Source organism: Eumetopias jubatus, unplaced genomic scaffold, assembly GCF_037043125.1.
Source record: "Eumetopias jubatus isolate StellerSeaLion01/CBP00866 unplaced genomic scaffold, mEumJub1_p1.0 scaffold_10, whole genome shotgun sequence".
NCBI classification, from domain to species: Eukaryota; Metazoa; Chordata; class Mammalia; order Carnivora; family Otariidae; genus Eumetopias; species Eumetopias jubatus.
In genome coordinates this window covers 40095516-40115240 of record NW_028274816.1, presented here as the reverse complement: position 1 = coordinate 40115240, position 19725 = coordinate 40095516, and the positions used below count along the sequence as shown (strand labels likewise).

At 54.3% G+C, this 19725-nt stretch overlaps 1 protein-coding gene across 10 annotated transcripts; it reads right to left on the bottom strand.

The window, feature by feature from the left end:
* Positions 1-1029: 1029 nt before the first annotated feature.
* DEF8 (differentially expressed in FDCP 8 homolog) lies at positions 1030-17278 on the bottom strand. Of its 10 annotated transcripts, none has more exons than XR_003607632.2 (13): positions 17204-17278; positions 12831-12964; positions 11318-11415; positions 9879-10028; positions 8810-8951; positions 7373-7537; positions 6651-6778; positions 6349-6462; positions 5205-5285; positions 4332-4472; positions 4068-4177; positions 3344-3602; positions 2971-3054 (listed from the first exon to the last, which is right to left on the bottom strand). XR_003607632.2 is itself a non-coding variant. In XM_028094075.2 (12 exons), exons 2-12 carry the CDS (start codon positions 12952-12954, stop codon positions 2952-2954), a joined length of 1356 nt encoding a protein of 451 aa, XP_027949876.1. In that variant the 5' UTR covers positions 12955-12964; positions 17204-17278; the 3' UTR covers positions 1030-2951. The 10 variants fall into 10 exon arrangements, 8 of the variants coding, with proteins under 8 accessions (XP_027949876.1, XP_027949897.1, XP_027949889.1 ...); XR_003607635.2 differs by having other exon boundaries at positions 4332-4421; XM_028094075.2 differs by lacking the exon at positions 3344-3602 and having other exon boundaries at positions 1030-3054.
* Positions 17279-19725: the final 2447 nt, after the last annotated feature.

Below are 19725 nucleotides of genomic sequence, written 5' to 3'. Positions count from 1 at the left end.
GAGGGAAAACATACTTCATCTTTCATCGACCATCCGAAGGGTAGCTTTACAGTTATTTGTAGTTGGAGGTGTGTGCTCACACATGCCGGCATCAGGCCCACAGACAGCCCTTCCACACCATCCCTCCAGCTCTCCGGTTTCTTTAGGCATAGAGTTGCAGTCTGTCAGCCTATCTGAATTGCAACTGGGTGTGGATGATGTATAAAGGCACCTTCTAAAGCAGAAGATTCCATATGTCCTCTGGGTCATGGCCCCTTTGAGATCCTGGTCACAACTGCAGATCATATCTCTGAAAAGAATGTACATATACAGGGCCTTGGATGTAATTTGGGAGGGGGGCAGTTATGGTTGTCCCGAAGACCACGGGAATGGTCTGGAGTTGCAGTGAGGGCTCTTTTTGGGTCTAGCTTGTGAAAGAGGCTGCCAGGGGCGCCTGGGTGGCTCAGTTGGGCAACTGCCTTCGGCTCGGGTCATGATCCTGGAGTCCCGGGATCAAGTCCCACATCGGGGGGGGGGGGTCCCTGCTCGGCGGGGGGTCTGCTTCTCCCTCTGACCCTCTTCCCTCTCGTGCTCTCTGGCTCTCATTCTCTCTCTCTCAAATAAATAAATAAAATCTTTAAAAAAAAAAGAAAAGAAAGAAAGAGGCTGCCAGGAGCTGGACATGAGACTTGCATGACCAGCCAGTTTCTCATTGACTGCATTGGGTGAACGAGATAATCCTTCTACAATGAGGACTCTAGAAGACACAGTTTCTATTTACTGAGCATTCTCTGCATGCCAGGCTCAGTGCTCAGTGCTTCCTAGAACCTAAACACTCCACAAGGTATGTGTTTTCATCATTCACAGAAATGGAGCTGAGGGGAATCCACACACTTAGCCTTCTGTCTGACATCCATCAAGAACTCCTCCCCAGAACAGATCACATTGGACCCCACTAGATGGGGAAGACTGTGGGCTTTCCCTAAGCCTGCACTTGGTCTGCATGTCAACAAACCCTGCCTTGTCCCCAATTCACCACACACACCAGAGTCTAGAGAACACGGATTTAATGAGACAGCGGCTGCGGCATTATTACAGCTAGATATCCCTACTGCTCTTCTGTGAAGGGCTGGCCATGCAAACTGGTTCTTCGGCGGGTTCTTGTACCGTGCCGTGGACTCCCAAGACCCACACGTGATTTTGTTTAAAAACTCTGCCATTCAGAAAGGGTAGGTGGAGATAACTGGGGAGGAGGAAATGGGGGCAGTTAAAAAGAAAAGGGAGCCAACTCTTCCGCCAGCAGATGCCAGCATATTAACGCTTCCTATGGACACAGTGATTATGACTGGAATAATGTGATGTTCGTTACACAGTATATTCGGGAATGGCCAATATCCTTATGACAGAAATGTAATGCAGTGGTGAGAAGTGTGCAGATCTGGGGGTGTAGGAAAAGGGCGTTTGGCCCTTAAGCCCCTCTTCAGCCCTAGAGAGGAAGGGGAAGCAGGACGGGGACCTGCCGTTGACCCAACCTCACCAGTGTTTGCTTCGCACTGTTTCCCCGAGGCAGATCAGAACACACCACAAGAGGACTGCCTTAAAGCCACCACGTGAGGCTTTTCTGACGGTGCAGAGAAGCGAGGAGGAGGGGACACTGTCTTTATCCAACCCTCTTATTGGCCAGCAAGCTAGGCTGACCTTTCTGCTGCAGGTCGCAGATGACAGATGTCCAAGTGGCTATGTTCCACCACCTCCACCCGTGCGTGTCAACCGTGCCCACCAGCAGGCAAGGACGATCCGGGCAAGAGGGCACAAAAGACTGGAGAGCCACATCCAGAAACGTCCTCCTCCCACAGGCCACGCCCTCTATAGCAGGGTCTCTAAAGCACGAAGCATCCCTGCAAATACCAAGGCCGACGCTCCCCCGGTGAAGTGCTGTGGCTTCTCATGCTCTGTCCAGGGGTTCCATTTGTCAGCTGGTACACAGGACCTTCCACATCCCATGCCCCGGTCTTCCTGCACACGCTCTGGGATTCCTGCCCAAAGCTCCCTTGAGCAAATATTCCCAGTGCCTGACCTCAGGCCCCCAAACAAAAGGCCACAGGCTGGTGGCGGTCTATGAGCTGTACGGAGCCCTCCACTGGCACATGGAGCTCCTCAGGCAAACAGGCCAATGGTAGCCAACCCTGTGGCCTAACCTAGAACCTCCCCCAGGGTCACAGTCCCTGCTCCAAACTGGGAAGCAGGACAGCCTCCTCCAACTCGACCCCCAACCACCCAGCCTAGAGCACCACCGTAAGCTGGGAGAGCAAAGGCCAGAGCAGGGGCTGGTCCACCAAGGGGAAGAGCTTCACGGCCCCCTTCCCTCCATGTTGTACAGAAGTGGGAACCCCCAGGGCTGGCCCTGTCAGAGGAGAACCCAGAGGGAGAGAACTTTGGGAGGCAGGAGCAGGGCCCTCAGGAGACAGTTGTGAACAACTACAAGTCCCCACACAAGGGGCCAAGGGGATGGGGGCCTCCAGGTCGATCCAAACCATCCATTGCAGAGAAAACTCAGGCCCAGCCTGGGTGTCTGCAGCCAGCATTCCCAAGGCTCGTCGGCCACTCCCCCAAAGCCCTCTGGGGGTTCTCAGGGTGGCCAAAGCCCAGCGGCCTTGGCCCCAAGTGCCTCCCCAAGGCTCTTTGCCACAGGGGGTGGGGAGAAGCCTTTCCCCACTTCCCTGCTTATGGAGCCCTGCAGCCTCCACAGCAACACACCCAGGAAAGAGCCAGGCGAGACTGCCCCAAGTCCCAGCAAGTGCCTAGGAGAGGGACGATGGTCCTCATGGTGCTGCTTACACCCCTCTGGCCCAGCACAGGTGAGAGGTCCAGGGGCTGCACCCTAGGGGTCTCCAGAACACAAGAAACATCTTGACTTTGGCAATGACCAGCAGTTTGGATGCCAGAGAGGCCTGGGAGGGGTTCCTGTTGCTCTAGGCATCCACGTCTGGACCAGGCTCCTGGAAGAGTGACTGCTTCCGCAAGGTGAGCCGAGCACATTTGGGACACGTGGTGGAGTTGTCATAGTAGCAGTCCCTGGGGGCAGGGAGGGCGGGGTCAGCCCCAGCAAGGGTCTGGGCTCCCTGCCTGTGAAATCCTACCACTGAGCATTCCCAGACTTCCTAAGTCAGGCCTTTCTATCCCCCCTCTACGGATGGGGAAACAGACGCAGTTTCTCCCAGAGGGCAGAAACCAGGTCTGCACCAGGTGCACCCAGGCCTGGGGTCCAGGGCCTCAGCGCAGGCCCCTCCTACAGGGTCCACACCCTGCTAGCTGGTTACCATCCGATTTCTGCTTGGAGCTCTCAGTGTCTCGGCTTCCCTACCTGTTCTTACCACCACAGCACAGAGCCTCCACTGGGGCAACTGGGGGTACACAGGATCCTGGGGACTGTTGGTCCACAGAACCCACGGCTGGAGCATCGTTTCCGCTACAGTCCTTTCTGTGACAGCCGTCCCAGGCTGCAGCGTCAGTGCTTGCTAGGACGGACAGCAAGTGCCCGACAAAAATCCACGTGGACAGAAATGGGAGGTGCCCATCTGAATCCAGCGTGAGGCATCATGCAGGGCCCAGCAGGTGCACATCTACAATTAGTAACTGTACTGATTATTCTCCCAAACATCCACTAGGTCTTTTTGTCATAAATGCTTACGTTGTTTGAAGCTAAGTACTTAATAAAAAATGTTAGGTATTTCTTTTGGCCTAGGGATGTTTGAAAAAACCACTGAGACACTGTGGATGCGAGGAGCTAGAAAGCTGAGGGACCTCTGGCCTCCACTACACCTCAGGTCTGGTGGGGAAGGGGCGCCAGTCAGACACCACATGCAACCTGGGGTCTGGGCTACACCCCTCCCCAGCCCCACAGGGGCTTGTCCCCAGTGGAACCTCGACTTCAGTCACACACATCAGGGTCTAACCCCATGTCTAGGATCAAGGCAAAGGGCTTTGAAAATCAGGCAGCAAAGACTGACGACCAAAAGCCTGTCGTCCCCCTCCCTGCACACGGGGAGCCAGCACGCCCGGCTGAGGGTGGGTCCAGCCACACTGACCTGTGGAAGACGGCACGGCAGTCGGTGCACACGGACGTGTGGCTGTCGAAGGGGAAGAGTACGTCACCCTCTCTGCAGAGCTCACACACGAAGCCCTTGGCCTGACACCGCTGGGGGCGACAGGGCGGAGGACAGGTCAGTGCCCGCTGCAAAGGGCACCTGAGCCAAGGACACACTGGGCCACGCTGCCTGCCCGCCCGCCCTGCCCTGGGGACTGGGAGCAGAGAGAGAGAGATGCCCCCCGGTCTGCGGCAGGGAGCCTACCTCACAGTCCAGCTTGATGTGCTTGGCGAAGAGCGTGTGGGTCTCCGTGAGGGAGCAGCCGAGGCGGCCTGTGTGCGCATCCAGCAGGTCCTGCACGGAGTACATCTCATCGTTCTCCACAAAATGCTGCCGGTCCTGGAGCTGTGGGTCCCAGCAACCGTGGCCCCAAACACCGGGTGAGGGCCCCTTCCGCGGCCCACCCGCTGACACGCCCATCCGCCAGGCCCTCAGTGCCCACAGAAGCAAGAGAGGGTGTCAGTCTTGGGGCCGAGCGCCGCGCTCCCCCAGCCACACTGGCCACCTTCTTGCTCCAGGCACCCCGCCCCGCCCTCTGCCCAGCACGCCATACCTCCTCCCGGGCCTCAGCCAGTTTACCGCCTCCTTTCCCTGCTTTATCTTGCCCACAGACCTCACCTCCCCCCGACTGTTCTTCTTCCCCCGCTGAAGTGAGGACATGGATTCCTGCCGGTTTTGTTCCCTGCTCCCTGTGCTCTAGAACAGTGAATACCCAGGGATGTTTGTTGAACAAACAAACAGGTGAGCCGTGAAAAGTGTGTTTGTGGTTACTCCTGCCTGCAGAACTGTGCCTGGTCCACTACATGGAGACCCAGGTGAGGGCTGCAGGGCGACAGCCGCTTCCCTTGGTGATGGAACCAGAGAACACTTTTGTGGATGGAATGCCTGTGTGCTCACTGAAGACCTAGTGCTCCTTGGAACACAGCAGGGGAGACCCCCTGCTAAAGCACAGCACACGCAAGCTATGACGTCATCGGAAAGACTTGGGCACAGCTGTGTCCTCACCGCCCTGGCTCTCCGCTTCCCCTTTGCCCAACCCCCGGATTCCCAGCTCCCACTCCGGGCCAGGGGCCTGACCTGCAGGAGGAGACGAGCTTCCATGGCCTCCTTGCAAGTAATGAAGTACGGCTTCATGAGCAGGATGTCCTGGCGCAGCTTCTGTGGACAACAGGGGCTGGTTAGCATTCTCAGCCAGGGCAGGGCTGCGCCGTGGCACATCTGGGGGCCGAGGGGGCTGGCACTCCAAGTCAGGAGGGGACAGACGGTGCCTCCACGTCCCCCAGGATGGTCCCAGATCTGAGAGCTGCAGCCAAGCTCAAGTGCAAACCCCAGCTTCCTGGCCAATGCCCCCTGAGGAGCACTCATCCTCAAACACGTTGTACAAAAAAGAGAAAGAATAATGCTGTATGTTGATTATCTTGAAATAATCTTTTGGATATATTGGGTCATATAAAATATACTATTTTTTTTAAAGATTTTATTTATTTATTTGAGAGAGAGCGAGAGAGAACACGAGCAGGGGGCGGGGAGAGGGAGAAGCAGGCTCCCCGCTAAGCAGGGAGCTAGACCAGGGCTGAATCCCAGGACCCTGGGATCATGACCGGAGCCGAAGGCAGACACTTAACGACTGAGCCACCCAGGCGCCCCCACTCACTCACTTTTTTACTTCTTTGCTTATTTCTTCACCTACTTATTTAATTTTTATTGTTATGTTAATCATCATACATTACATCATTAGTTCTTGATGCAGTGTTCCATGATTCATTGTTTGTGCCTAACACCCAGTGCTCCACGCAGAAAGTGCCCTCTTTAATACCCATCACCAGGCTAACCCATCCCCCCACCTTCCTCCCCTCTAGAACCCTCAGTTTGTTTTTCAGAGTCCATTGTCTCTCATGGTTTGTCTCCCCCTCCGACTTACTCCCCTTCATTCTTCCCCTCCTGCTATCTTCTTCTTTTTCTTTTTTCTTAACATATGTTGCATAAAATATACTATTAAAATTAACTTTACCTGCTTTTTACTTTTTTAATGTGGCTACTAGAAAATTTCAAATTGCCTCTGGGCCCAGTATCATATTGTGACCGGACACTGCTCTAGGGTCTTTCACCCTAAGGACGGCTGAGGGGCCCCCTGAACCTTAGCAGGTGGCATCTCTCCTCCACTCCCAGGGCACACGGGGAGAGCAAGGTCCACCCTCACCCGTGCCCCGTCCAGCCTTACCCGGATCTCCACCAGACCCTCCACATAGTTGAACAGCAGAGGGTTGATCTCTCGCAGCCTGAGAACCGGTCGAGACACCATCAGCGCCAGGTAACGCATGCTGCAGCGGGACACCTGGGGGGCATGGTGGAGGGGCACCTCCGGCATTACACACGCCACCCCCCAGAACCATGCTCCCCCCAACCTGAGCCAGGGCTGAGTACTGACTCTCTCTCCTTGGGGCTCCATCTCCTCCCCTCCCAGTCCCTTCCCCGCCCCCCAGCCTCTATACCAGCCCTTGGGCCCTGCTCTGCTGCCCTTGCCTTGCGCGGCTCAAAGTCCCAGTTGTGCACGACTCGCGCAGGGATGACGGCCAGGTCATTCCAGTGGCAATGGCTGCAGTAGTACTGGCCCGTGTAGTCACACTGCCGGGCCTCGCTGGGCACGCCTCCTGCAGGCAGGACGGGTCATTACAAAGTCGGGGCTGCCTTCAGGGTCCTTGACAGCTTAGGAACCACATAAAGCATGGAAAGCATCTGGGGGAAAGAGGCAGCTGACCTGGGAGGTGCCACCCTGCAGACCTGACACAACCTCTTCTCAGCCACAGGACCTGAAGCAGATCAGGGCACCCTGCTACCCTCAGTTTTGTCATCAGTAAAATGGGACAATAACAGGACCCCCACCACGGGACTGCTGAGAGGACCCCATGAATTAACATTAGTAAATCTATGACACGTGGCACATGAATGGTATTATGCGATTTTTCCCATCTAGGTGGGCTTTCTGTGTCCATGGGGCCACACGGGAGGCTGAGTGCAGGCCAGCCCTGTGGGAACCCCTGGGTGACCTGGGCTGGAACCTCAGTGTGCTTGAATGGGGAGTGAAAGGGTGCAGGTTGGAGCCCCTTGTCACTTCCCAAGGAAGGAGAGCAGGACACCATCCCCAGGGACCCAGCTGTCCCTAGCTGTCTGATGTATTCAATTTCCTCACAGCCGCCCAGAGCAGCCTCCCTCCCCTGCAGCCCGCTCCTTCCTGGGGCACTCACGCAGAGAGATAGGCGCCCGGCACTCGGCGCAACGGTAATCTTGGCTGTCCAGCCCTGTCTCGGGGCAGATGTTCAGTTCATATTCAGCTTGGTGGCTGACTTTGGAGCGCACACAGGGCTTGGAGATGAGGTTCAAGCACTTACTGTGACAGCGGTAGCAGCAGCCTGGGGGGGGGGGGGCATTGTGCCTTTCAGAAGGGGGACGTCCTGCAGCCCCACCGGCCTTCAGCTCCACTCCAATTCCCACATCAACCTGAGAGCTTCTCCAGGCCCCTCTGTAGGTCCCAAAACCTCAAAGACCTCAGCAGTCCCCACCCAAGCCTTGCCCTGGGGGTGCGCCCAGACCTCCCTCCTGAACTCCAAAACCTGCCATTCCCACCTGGATGCCTCAAGGGCATCAAACTCACTCTGTCTAAATGAAATTCTCGCTCTTCCTTAACAAACCCACCTCCCACACAGTTTTCCCGCCTCAGGTTTCAGTAACTCCACCTTCCCACCTGCTGAGGCCAAAATTTGTAATGTCCTCTCAACCCCCCTTTCATGCCTGTTTCCAGCCCTTCGGCTAGTGCCGCACCTGGACACTTCTCACCCAAAAGACCCCATCCTGATCAGAGGGCCGTCACCCTCCCCCTCCCTCTCCGCACTCCGTCCTTCAGTCCATGCTCAGCTCCGGGGCCAGAGTGGTCCTTTTAAAACCTAGGCATGTCCAGCACCGAACCATGGCCCCCAGTGCACTTAAAGAAAAGCACATGGCCACCTCTGAGTCCACTCAACCAACCTCCTCTAGGGTGCAATGCCCCAGCCACACTTCTCTCTGCTCCATACTGAAGACACTGGACACACACTAGCCACAGGGCCTTTGCACAGAACTCCCTCACAGGAACATTATTCCCCACATATACTCCTGGCTTACTCCCTGACTTCCAAGTTTTGCTTGAATGTCACATGATGCCTTTTCATTCCACCCTAAAGTCACACCCATAACACTCCCTGACCCATGCTGTTCCCTTTCCTTATTTTTTTTTTCAATGTACTCTATTGTCTAACACACCATATGCTCATTCGGAACAGAACCATCCACAGGAATTCTCTGCAAAAATAGAAATGTCCAATATGGTGCCCACCAGCCTCATATGGCTATTGGGATAGCACAACTAAGGAAAGAAGTAGTTAGTTATTCTAACTAGTTTAAATTTAAATTTGAATAGCCACCTATGGCTATGGCATACTAGAAAGCCAAATGTGGATGTGAGCCTGGTAAAGGCAGGAGTTTGGGTCTTTTGTCCCTTGTTTTATCCCAGGTAGTCCACAAGGCTCAGTAAATACTGAGTACTGCAGAGAATTCACCCGAACACAACCCAGAGCTGCCAGGTCTCTGCCCTGCCCTGGGGACCAGCACTGCCCACCCAGACAAAGCAGGTCTGGGTGTTGGCCTACCTGTGCAGGTGTACCAGGTCTGAATGAGCCCCCAGATAATAGTGTTACACTTGTCACAAGTTTGCTTGACACTCTTGCTCTTCTCCTTGTAGAAACGGTGCTCCAGGAGGACTCGGATGTTGGGCTCATCCTCATTGGGGTCCTGGAGAGAGGCCCGGGAGGGGTCACAGGTGAGCCGGCTGCAACTCCTTTCCCTTCCCATGAACCCCTTATTTCTTCCAGGTACCATTTACAGCAGATATTGTGAGTTTCCCCCAATGTCACACCCCCTTTTCCCTTTAGAAACAGAACTCCCCAGTAACCAGTCAGCCCAGAAAATAGACTGACTTTCCCTGCACCCAGGTGCTGTTCTGGGATGATGTTAGGGTCAAGGGTGTGTGAGTAGGAGTGATAAGGCCTTCTCTCCCCTCCCACCATTTTTTTCCTGCTAAGTACAGACCCAGAGGTGACATGGGGCCATCTTGGATTCTCCACACGGACTGCCAAAGCAACAAAAACAGAGGGCCTGGGACCTCCAACACCATTAGCTGCCATATGGGCCTAGATCACCTGTAGGATCTCCACATGAGTGAAATATCACATGTCATTCCTTTAAGCCACTGTATTTTGGGGTGTCTTTGTAACCACAGCCTTACTGACACCCCAATGAATACTCTGCTTTCTAAATTCCCAGCGACACATGAGCCATGCAGGGACACGGCGGCAGCAAGTTAAAGGGCACACACAGTCAATGTGCTCCTGTAGGTTTGGGCCTCTAGGATCCATTACCCTTACTGCTGTCCCCTTCATGAAACACTCAGGAGGCCACCATCACCCCCCACCCACTCTAGGTCATAAGGTTCAAGGAGGGACTGACCTCACTTACTTGAGCCAGTGGGTGGGCATGTGCCCAAGACTGGCCAATCCAGATTAGACTAATAGAGAAATAGTCTGCACATGGGGTGAAGGCCCACCTCTGTCCCCACCTTTCTGGGTGGCTTTCTATCTCAGTCCCTCAGCTCCCCAGCCTCTAGAACTTCATTCTCACATTGCTCCAGTAGCCTCTGTGGTGGGGTAGGTCAGCACCCACCTTTAGCTCCTGGAGCTTCAGCCGGAGGTGGATGAGCCTCACGACAGCGTCCTTCTGCTTCTCCGACTGCTCGGGAAGCTCCAGAATCACCTGCTTGCACTCCTCGATAGCCTGCCGCAGCTGCTGAATGTCAGAAGCCAGGAACAGACCCTGCCCAGGTTGGGGGGGGTGGTGCGGCAGGTGACAGCATCAGATGCCTACCCTGCATGCTCTCCACATGGAGGTCAAGCCCAGAGCAGACCTCCCTGCTCCTCACTTGCCTCAGTGAAGAAACTGAAGCCCAGAGGGAGGGGCCGAGGATTTGCTCAAGGCCCAAGACAGTTACCGGCACAGGTAGGAACCACCCCATGCCACCTGCCCCCCAGCTGGACCTGTCCACTCACAGGCCTCTGAAAACCTAATTCAGGATGTTTTTCAAAACACAACTTCCTTCTTGTAGAAACCTAATCACTTTTCTGGCTATGCTATTTTGCTTACTTCTACAGAGCTTCCTCTTGGATGAAAGCCGGGGAAATGACAATTTGCCTGTCATGAAGGAGAGGAAGTGGCCTCCAGCTTAATCACCCAGCCCAGAGATGCCCCAGACACCCAACCACCCCTGGCACCAGCACCACACAAGGACTCAGAGCCAGGGCCCAACAAAGGCCCTGCGCTTGGGACCCTGCTGTCAATAGGGAAGGAAGCCAGGCTCAAGTCTGAGCAGGGGAGCTGAGGCTGATCTCACCCCAGGCAAAGGATAGAACTGCCCTCAGGAGCCACCCTCCACCTCCAGGAGACCAGGCAAAGAGGAGGTGACAACCCTACTCTGGAAGCTCAGTGTGTGGCCCCTACGAGGGGCTCAAAAATTTCTTTAATGAAGATACAAAAAACAAATACAAAATGACAAGTAAATGAGAACTGGGGGCTTCTGGGTGAATCCTTTTTGATTTCAGTTACATTAGAATGTTTCTGTTTCTCTCAAATAAAAGTTGAAGATACTTTGCATAAAGCTGAAAGATGTTCAAACTTTTTAAAAGAGATTATTAGAGCCCTTTAATTAAAAAAAGAAAAAGCTTCCATAGAATAAAAAAATTGAACAGAGGAGAGCGGCCCTGTGGTCCTTGCCTCACCCTGCTGCACAGCCACAGGACGCCCCAGGACCCAGTTGGAGCCAGCCCTCGTGTCTGCCTCCCAGGAACCGGTAACATGGGGAGACAGACGGCCCCACACAAGAAGAGCAGCTTCAGGTCCCAAACCCCAGGTCAGCTGATCTTCCCTGGCTCCCAAACAGGTTTTGGAGATGAGAGTCAGCTGTCATGTGGGTCTCAGATTCAGGGCCCAGGAGCCCCAGCCAAGGTGGACTGGCCCTGTTGCCTGAGGATGGGGTGACAAGGAAATGGCTGGCTCCTCCTCCTCGGGGGCTCACCCAGTCCCCCTCCCACCCCAGGCCCAAACCTTACCACAGGGCGGGAAAAGTGGTCCTCAGATAAGCCGAGATCCATCACTCGCTCAGTGCAGCAGAACTCTGGCTCTCCAGGCGGCAGCTCGGGCAGGGCCTCTGCAGCGGGTACAGGTGTGGAGGGCAGCAGAGAGAGAAAGAAAAATCAACCTGCCGGGCGCCTGGGTGGCTCAGATGGTTGAGCGTCTGCCTCCAGCTCAGGTCATGATCCCGGGGTCCTGGGATTGAGCCCCGCATCGGGCTCCCTGGTTGGCGAGGAGCCTGCTTCTCCCTCTCCCTCTACGGATCCCCCTACTTGTGCTCTCTCGCTCTGTCAAGTAAAGAGATAAAATCTTTAAAAAAAAAAAAAAAAGAAAAATCAACCTGCCTTTCCCCCAGAAGTAGGCTGGGGATGGGAGAAGCCCACAGGAGGTGCTGAGGGGAGCCAGGCTCTGCCCTGGTTTTCTGCCCTCTTTGCATGTGCAAAGGAACCCATATCCTAAATAAATAAGAGAGAGCCATCCAAAAAGATGAGGTGGGGGAAAAGAAAAATCTAAAAATATAATTAAAAAAGTGGCTCACTCGGTTAAGTGTCTGCCTTCAGCTCAGGTCATGATCCCAGGGTCCTGGAATCGAGCCCCATGTGGGGCTCCTTGCTCAGCGGGGAGTCTGTTTCTCCCTCTGCTGCTCCCCCTGTTTGTGTTCTCTCTCTCTATCAAATAAATAAATAACATCTTTAAAAAAAAAAGAAAGAAAGAAACCAAGAGGATGAGGTGGATACCCATGGTGCTGAGAGGTCCACAAAACAGTATTAGAGAAACATCCTAATTTCTCTCTCTTTTTTAATATTTTATTTGAGACAGAGAGAGCACGAGCAGGGGAAGGGGCAGAGGGAGAGGAGAGGCATGAGCAGACTCCCCACATGGGGCTCAATCCTAGGACTCTGGGATCACGACCTGAGCCCAAGGCAGACATCCAGTGGACTGAGCCACCCAACGCCCCAGAAACGTCCCAATTTCTAAGGCATACCTTACGTATGCATGTGTGGATTGAAGGCTGCTGGACGGTTGCACAACAGAATTTCCGGACCCCCGTGTGGACTCTAGGAGGTCTCTGCGTGTGCACACACACCCTGAACACCCTTATTGACTGCATCTGCAGCTCTCGCAGCCCCACCCTCCTGAACCCCAGAAGAGCTGGGCCTCTGTCCAGGCCATTCCATCCTCTCCCTGACCAGATCTCAGCTCTGAGTTCCCTCCCCAAGTATTCCCTGAGTGAGGATCTGTTATGTGCTGGGCCCTGGGACGCAGCAGCGACAAGACAGTCACCAAATCCCTGCCCTTGGGAGTATGTGTCCTAGTGGGGCCACAGAACAGGCAGAACATGGTTTGTGCTGAGGAGAAAGGGGAAGTGGCCAGCAAGGGGCCCAGCTACATGGGAAAGCCAGCGTGCTCCATGGGCAGAACTAGGAAGAGAGGATGGAGGTCCCAAGTGAGGGGTCAGATTGCCCACTCAGGCCTCCCCCAAGCACCTACCTTCAGAAGTGACTTCTGGGGCCTCCTCACTGGCCCTCTGCTCATGCTGCCTTGGCTCAGGCTCCTTGTTGAAGGGGTTGAGGTGGGCCTGCCGGAACCGGGCCAGCTTCTCATCATATTCCATAGCATCCCACCTGCAGGGCAGGGTAGGGCAGAGATGAGCATCCAGCTCCTACACTCACTGCATTCCCATCCCCTCCCTGAGTTCCTGGGGTTCCAGAGGGGATGTCTGGCGTCCCTTAGTCCACCAGGAGGGTCCAGGTGGAACATTCCCACACCACGGCCGCCCAACCTCTGTCCCTCCTCAAACCAACTCAGCCCCCTCACCCATGTCCCCACTGGTAGCATCCGCTCAGTAACAGCAACCCACCCGGGGCACGCAGATGGAACAGAGGTAGGAGATGGACGCGACCTACCGAAGAGTACCCAGCCAGGCTGGAACCTAGGCCCCCTACCTCCCAGTACAGGGTCCTCATTCAGCCCCAGTCCAGCCCTCACTGCTCAGAAGGAAAGGGTTGGCGGCTCCCATGAGACAGCACCTCCCAGGACTCAGTTCTCTACTTCTGGCCCCGAGCAGGGGTGCTCCTTTTCTAACAGAGCCCCCCAGAGCCATAGCCCCTGAGCAGAACCATCAGTAATGACTGTCAGAGGTCACAGTGCTGGACACTCTGGAGCCATTGCCAGGGTCCAGGCCTGCTCTGCCACCTGCAGTGTGGCCTTGAGCAGGGCCCATCTTCCTGGTGCCCCAGGGAGCTCTCCATCTCTGCCGCCTCGTTAGTCATCACGGAGGCCATGCTGGCCTGGATTCCCACTGATGCTCTATGTGGCCTGAGTCAGTGGCCCCACACCTCGGGATCCCAGGAACTAGGAAATGCCTAGGTCACCACCTGGCACTGCTCTCCCCTCCCAAGAGCTCAGTGGGCGGCAGAACACACAGGCTGATGGCTCCTGAGAGGGAGAAAGGGGCTTTGATTGGGGGCAGTGGTTTGCATCCCAGGTCCTCCCACTTCCTTAGCCTCTCTGCTTCCAGGGTGACATGAGTTCATAGGAAATCAGATTTTTTTTTTTTTTAACACTTTGCAGCTCTTTGAGTGCCAGGTATTAGTTATGCTTTCTCTGTACCTGTTTAATCTAAAATAATTTGTGATTATCAAACACAAGCCTATGACTCCTATCTGCACCCCCTCCAAAAGAAAGAGAACTAATCCCAGACGGACAGCCATGACAAGGGTCACCCCCAGCCCTGCCCAGTGCTGGCTGCCCTGCATCTGGGTCAGAAACGCCCACACTAACTGTGGGACCTGTCCGACCTGTTTGGCCTCTGTGGTGGCGATGTGGGTTAGGGGAGTTCCAGTCTGGCAGAACCCAGCACCTGGGTCAACACAGGGGAGGACACAGATGCCATGGGCTATGGGCTTAAGCCTCCTCTCTCTCATTACCTGACAGCTTTGGGCAGCTCACTCAGGGTGGCTGGGCCCTGATGACCAGTGCCTCTCCAAATGACAGGTGTCACAGTGTCCTGGGAAGCACCCAGAGTGCAGGGCAGACCCAGCTGTGCCAGGACTCACTCACCCCATCTTCCCTAGTGGTGACAAAGATTCTTTGCCTGACCAGACTGTAATCAGGCTCCCGAACCTTCTCCTAGGCCATCTGGGCTCCTCCTGTAAAATCCAGTTCTAGCAAGAACCTTGCTACATCAGTTTAGCAAGAGTCCCCCACGCTGATACCCAGTCACCCTCAAATCTGCTATCACCCCCAGGTGACATCTGATCACCCCGGCCTACCCTCAGCAGAGATCTTGTCAGGTTGGTTTAGCCAGACTCCCCACTCGGCCCTGATGTGACCCCTCAGCAAGTGTCCACCCACTGATTTTACCCTGTTCCTTGGCTGTAAACTCTCACTTGCCCATGCTCTATTCCGAGCTGCACTCAGTTCCATACCGAGGTCTCTTTTCCCCTACTGCAGGAGTCTTCAGTAAAATCTGCACTTACTATTTTAACAACGGTCCAGGTCTGTTTTTTCTTCTTTGACTGGGAGAGGGGAGCTGGACTTTTGGCTTGTCGCAATTTCCGAACCTCCCGATAGTTAGATGTGGTCATGCAACTACGTTATGACCAATGGATTTTAAACAGAAAGATCTCTTGCGAATTTTTCTTAAAAGGAGGCACTGCCCCTCTTCAGCTCTTCCCACCTCTTGCCGCCTGGGATGCAGACTTAATGGGTGGAGCTGGAGTAGTCACCTTGGGTTTGACACAGAAGTCCTGAGCTCCTTCACCCCAGGCTTCGTTCAAGTGAGACAGAAATAAACTTCTGTTTAAAACAATCTTACTGGGAGAGGGATTTCTATCTCCTACATCTGAAACAGATCCTGACTGATCAACCCAAAAGCCTGGTGGTGATAAAATGAATTGGTGCTATTCAAATCCCAGATCTGTCAGCTCCTAGTTGACATGTACGGTCTTGGCCAAATGCCTAAACCTTTCTTTGCTTTTGATTTCTCATGTTTCAAATGGGGGAAATAACAGTACCACTGTGTAGCGTTATTATGAAGATTAAATTAGTTAATGCAAAGTTCCGAGTATCCTGGCCAGCACACAGTATGCACCTGATAAATATCAACTACAGCTTACTATTATCATTGTTACTAATGTGATCAGATAGCCCTGGGGAGCCTGGGTGGCTCAGTCGGTTAAGTGTCTGCCTTCGGCTCAGGTCATGATCCCAGAGCAGGGAGTCCGCTTCTCCCTCTCCCTCCACCTGCCACTCCTGCGTGTGCTATCACTCTCTGTCAGATAAATAAATAAAATCGCAAAAAAAAAAAAAAAAAATCAGATAGCCGTGATTTAAATCCTGGGTCTCCCAGTGATGAGCTATGTGATCCTATTTTCTTGCCCACAAATAAGGAAAAATACCTACCTCCTGGGGTGGGTAGAAGAACTAAGTATGTACTTATATATGTCAGGGGAGCCCATAGCCCAGAGTTGTTGCTAAGCAAGCCGTATCTGTCATCACATGATGACCAGCCCAACTCCAAGAAAACCTCCCTGCATTTCAAACTATGGCCAGAGATGCTTAAAGGCAGGGACACCTCTGCTCCTCCCAACAGCTCTCCTCTGGGCTGGAAGCTCCCCTGGAAAAAGCATCTTTCAATGGCCTCCTTATGGGCAGTGCCAGCTCCCTGGCACTGGCATAGAGGACATGGATGAATGACCTCTCTCAGCCTTAGTCTCTCCCCTGCCAAGTTGGAGAATCATACTTTCCTCTGGGTTTCTGAGGGCAGACAAGTGAGGTCCCAACACTTAAGCCCAGGGGCTGCAGTACAAGGCAGCTAACTTGGCCCCGCCCCCCACTGCCCCACCAGGTTCACCCCTCAGAGAGCCCCACACTCAGATTCAGGTTGGGTCTCCGGGAGAACAGGAAGGAAGGTGAAGACTGAGAGGAATGAAGGAAACCCACGGTCCCACCTCTGCCCTCCTCTAGAGATTTCCCTTCTCTGGCAGGGGAAGAGAGGGGAGGAGGAGACAACTTAGCAATTCAAGGGAACTTCAGAATAAAGCCAGGGGCTCCTGAGGCACTGAAAGGTCCTGGGCTGAAGCTCAGGTGCATTCCTGGTGGGGCACAGCCACCAAAAAGGTTCTATTCTCACCCAGCCACAACTGGAGGTCCTTAGAATTCTCCCGGGAGGGGGCAGGGGAGAAGGTACATCCTATTTTCTCCTACCTGGAAGGAGGCCTGGCAGGACCGTGCGGGGAGCAGGGGCAGAGTTACTGCCCCTTTAAGGGTTACTTGCCACTGACTGAAGCCTGGCACAGTGGCCACGGCCGGCCTCAGGAGTGAGCCGCCCCTACGAGATACCCTCCAGCAGCTTCCCTCACAACAACAACAAGCACACCCTCTGGGACCCTCACCAACCCGCTCTGCGTAGGCGCGGACCCCTTCCACCACGCCCATCCATGCCCTAGGGGAGGAAACTGAGGCCCCGCATTCCCGGAGGGTGGCCCAGCCCTGGGAGCTGCCGCGGGCCTCACGGATCCTACAGACAGCGCGTGTGGACGGCCGGAAGCGGTGACAGTGTCACCCGGGGAGCGGGGGTGGGGGGGCGGGGAGGAGCCCCCCTCTGGGCTGAAAAACCTGCCCCAGCGGGGTGGGAGGCAGCGCAGGTCCCCGGTGCCCTCCGCGCCCCAGGGAGGACCGGCAGGTCGGAACCCTGGGCGGGTTCCTCAGCCCCCGCGCTCTCGGGAGCGGGGGGCTCCCCGCGCCCCGGGACGCGGCGGGCCCAGACGGCCCCCGAGGGTCGAGCGTCCCGGTTCCCTCCAGCCCCAGCACCCCCGCCCCTCACCTGGCCCGCCCAGACTCCCCCCTCCGCCGCTCACCTGACCGCCGCCGCCCTCGCTACATTGTAACCCGCCCCGTCGCCCTCGCTACATTGTAGCGCGCCCGGCCGCCCGCTGCTGCCACCTGCGGCCCGGAGGCTCATGGCAAGCCGGGGTCCCCGCGTCTGCGCGCCCCGGCCCTCGCGCCCTGGCGGCCTCCGCGTCCCCCTCCGGGAAATGAGTGACACTTCATTCCAGCTGTTCATGACGGCCTGGCGGACTACTGCATTTTCTTTATTTTCTGTAAGCATAGAAGCCATGGTTTAAATAAAAACCACAACACTTAAGAGGAAAAATGGCTGGGGCGCCTGGGTAGCTCAGTCGGTTGAGCGTCTGCCTTCAGCTCCAGTCGTGATCCTGGGGTCCTGGGCTCGAGCCCCGCGTCAACTCCCTGCTTAGTGGGGAGCCTACTTCTCCCTCTGCTTGTGCTCTCTCCGCCTCTCTCTCTCGTAAAATAAATAAAATCTGAAAAGAAAAAATGGTGGTATTTAATTTCTTTTTTATTGTGGGCGCCTGGGTGGCTCAGTCGTTAAGTGTCTGCCTTCGGCCCAGGTCATGATCCCAGGGTGTTGGGATCGAGTCCCACATCGGGCTTCCGGCTCCGCGGGAACCTGCTTCTCCCTCTCCCACTCCCCCTGCTTGTGTTCCGTCTCTCTCTGTCAAATAAATAAATAAAATCTTTAAAAAAAATTTTTTTCTTTAAAAAGCCCAGGGGCGCCTGGGTGGCTCAGTCGGTTAAGCGACTGCCTTCGGCTCAGGTCATGATCCTGGAGTCCCAGGATCGAGTCCCGCATCGGGCTCCCTGCTCAGCGGGGAGTCTGCTTCTCCCTCTGACCCTCCCCCCTCTCATGGGCTCTCTCTCTCTCTCTCTCTCTCTCATTCTCGCTCTCTCAAATCAATCAATAAATAAATCTTAAAAAAAATAAAACACATTAACTCTAAAAAAATAATAATAAAAATAAAAAGCCCAGTGGTTGAGGGGGGAAAAAGGGAAGAGGGAATGGCTGTGCAGACAGCAGCTGCTGGTGCTCATCTGCACGACCCTATGAGGTCTTCACTGCCGTTGAGCAAGGGACATTGTCATTCTATCCCATTGTACAGAGGAGAAAACTGAGGCACAGTCCGCTTAGGGGAAGGATCAGGAGAGGATGGGTTAGGGGGATGTTGGAGAAGCCTGTGTCTGAAGCAGCTGGTATTATTACTGCTTTCCAGGTGTGCTCTGCCCCTGCTTTGTTTCTCTCCATATTCCTCACCACTGCCTGATGTCCTCTGCCTCATACAATTTTACTTGTTGTCTGTCTCCATCATCACCCCTCCCCCCACCAGAAACCAAGGGCTACAGGTGGGAGTTTTGTTTCTTTTCTTCACGGCTTCTTGCCTAGACTGGTGCCTGCACAAAGTAGGTGCTTAGTTACAAGGACTGCGGAAGAAGTCCCCGAGAGGGCCAGCCTTGAGAAGAAGAAGGGCTCAGCGGGCGGGTGTGTTAGCACCAACTATTGAACGGAGTCCGCGTCGGCCGCACTTGGGTACTGTGACAGTGGTGAGAAGCCACACAGCACACAAGGAGCCAGCCAGACGGACAGTATGCAAAGGTGCAATTTAACGAGACATATGGTGAGCACCGAGGAAGAAATAAACAGGTGACAAGGTAATGGACAAGGTCAGGGGAGGAGAACACCATGCTCAGGCTAAGACCCAAAGGGTAAGAAGTTGAGACGCACAGAGGAGCTGTGGAAAAGCATCCAGAGGGAAACCGCAAGTGCAAAGCCCTTGAGGAACTGAAAGAGCCCAGTGTGCCCGCGGAACCGAAAGCAGGCCTGTGTGGCCAGAGTTTGGTAAAAGTAGAAGACCAGTAAAAGGTGAAGTGAGGGGCAAAGCTGTAGTATTTGTAAATACATTGGCTTTGATTTGTGCCAAGACAGGAGCTTTATTGAAGTCTAACAGACGTACAATAAACCACACATGTGTAAGTGTACAATCTGATAAGTTTTGACATATGCCTACACCTGAGAAACTGACTAAGATTGTCAACCTATCCATCATCCTCAAATGTTTCCCTGTGCCCTTCTGCAATCCTCCCTCCCTGTCCCCACCTCTATCCCCAGGCAACCACAGATCTGTTTTTGGTCACTGTGTTGCACTGCATTCCAGAGTTTTATAGAGATGGGATCTTATCGTATGTACTCTTCTTTTGTTTGGCTTCTTTTAGTCAGAATAATATTTTGAGACTCTATCTGTAGCAGGTGTCAGGTGTCAGCTTATTCTCATTGCTGAGTAGGATTCCACGGAGTGGATGGACCACAGTTGGTTTATCCATTCACCTGTCGATGAACATCTGTGCTGTGGTCAGTGTTTGCTATTACAAAGAAAGCCACTATAAACATTTGCGTATAATTCTGTGTGGAAATATGCTTTAATTTCTCCTTGATAAATACTTAGGAGTGGAATGGCTGGATTATATGGTAAGTGTGTGTTTAACTTCCTAGGAATCTGTAAAACTTTTTCCCATGGTGGTTGCGCTG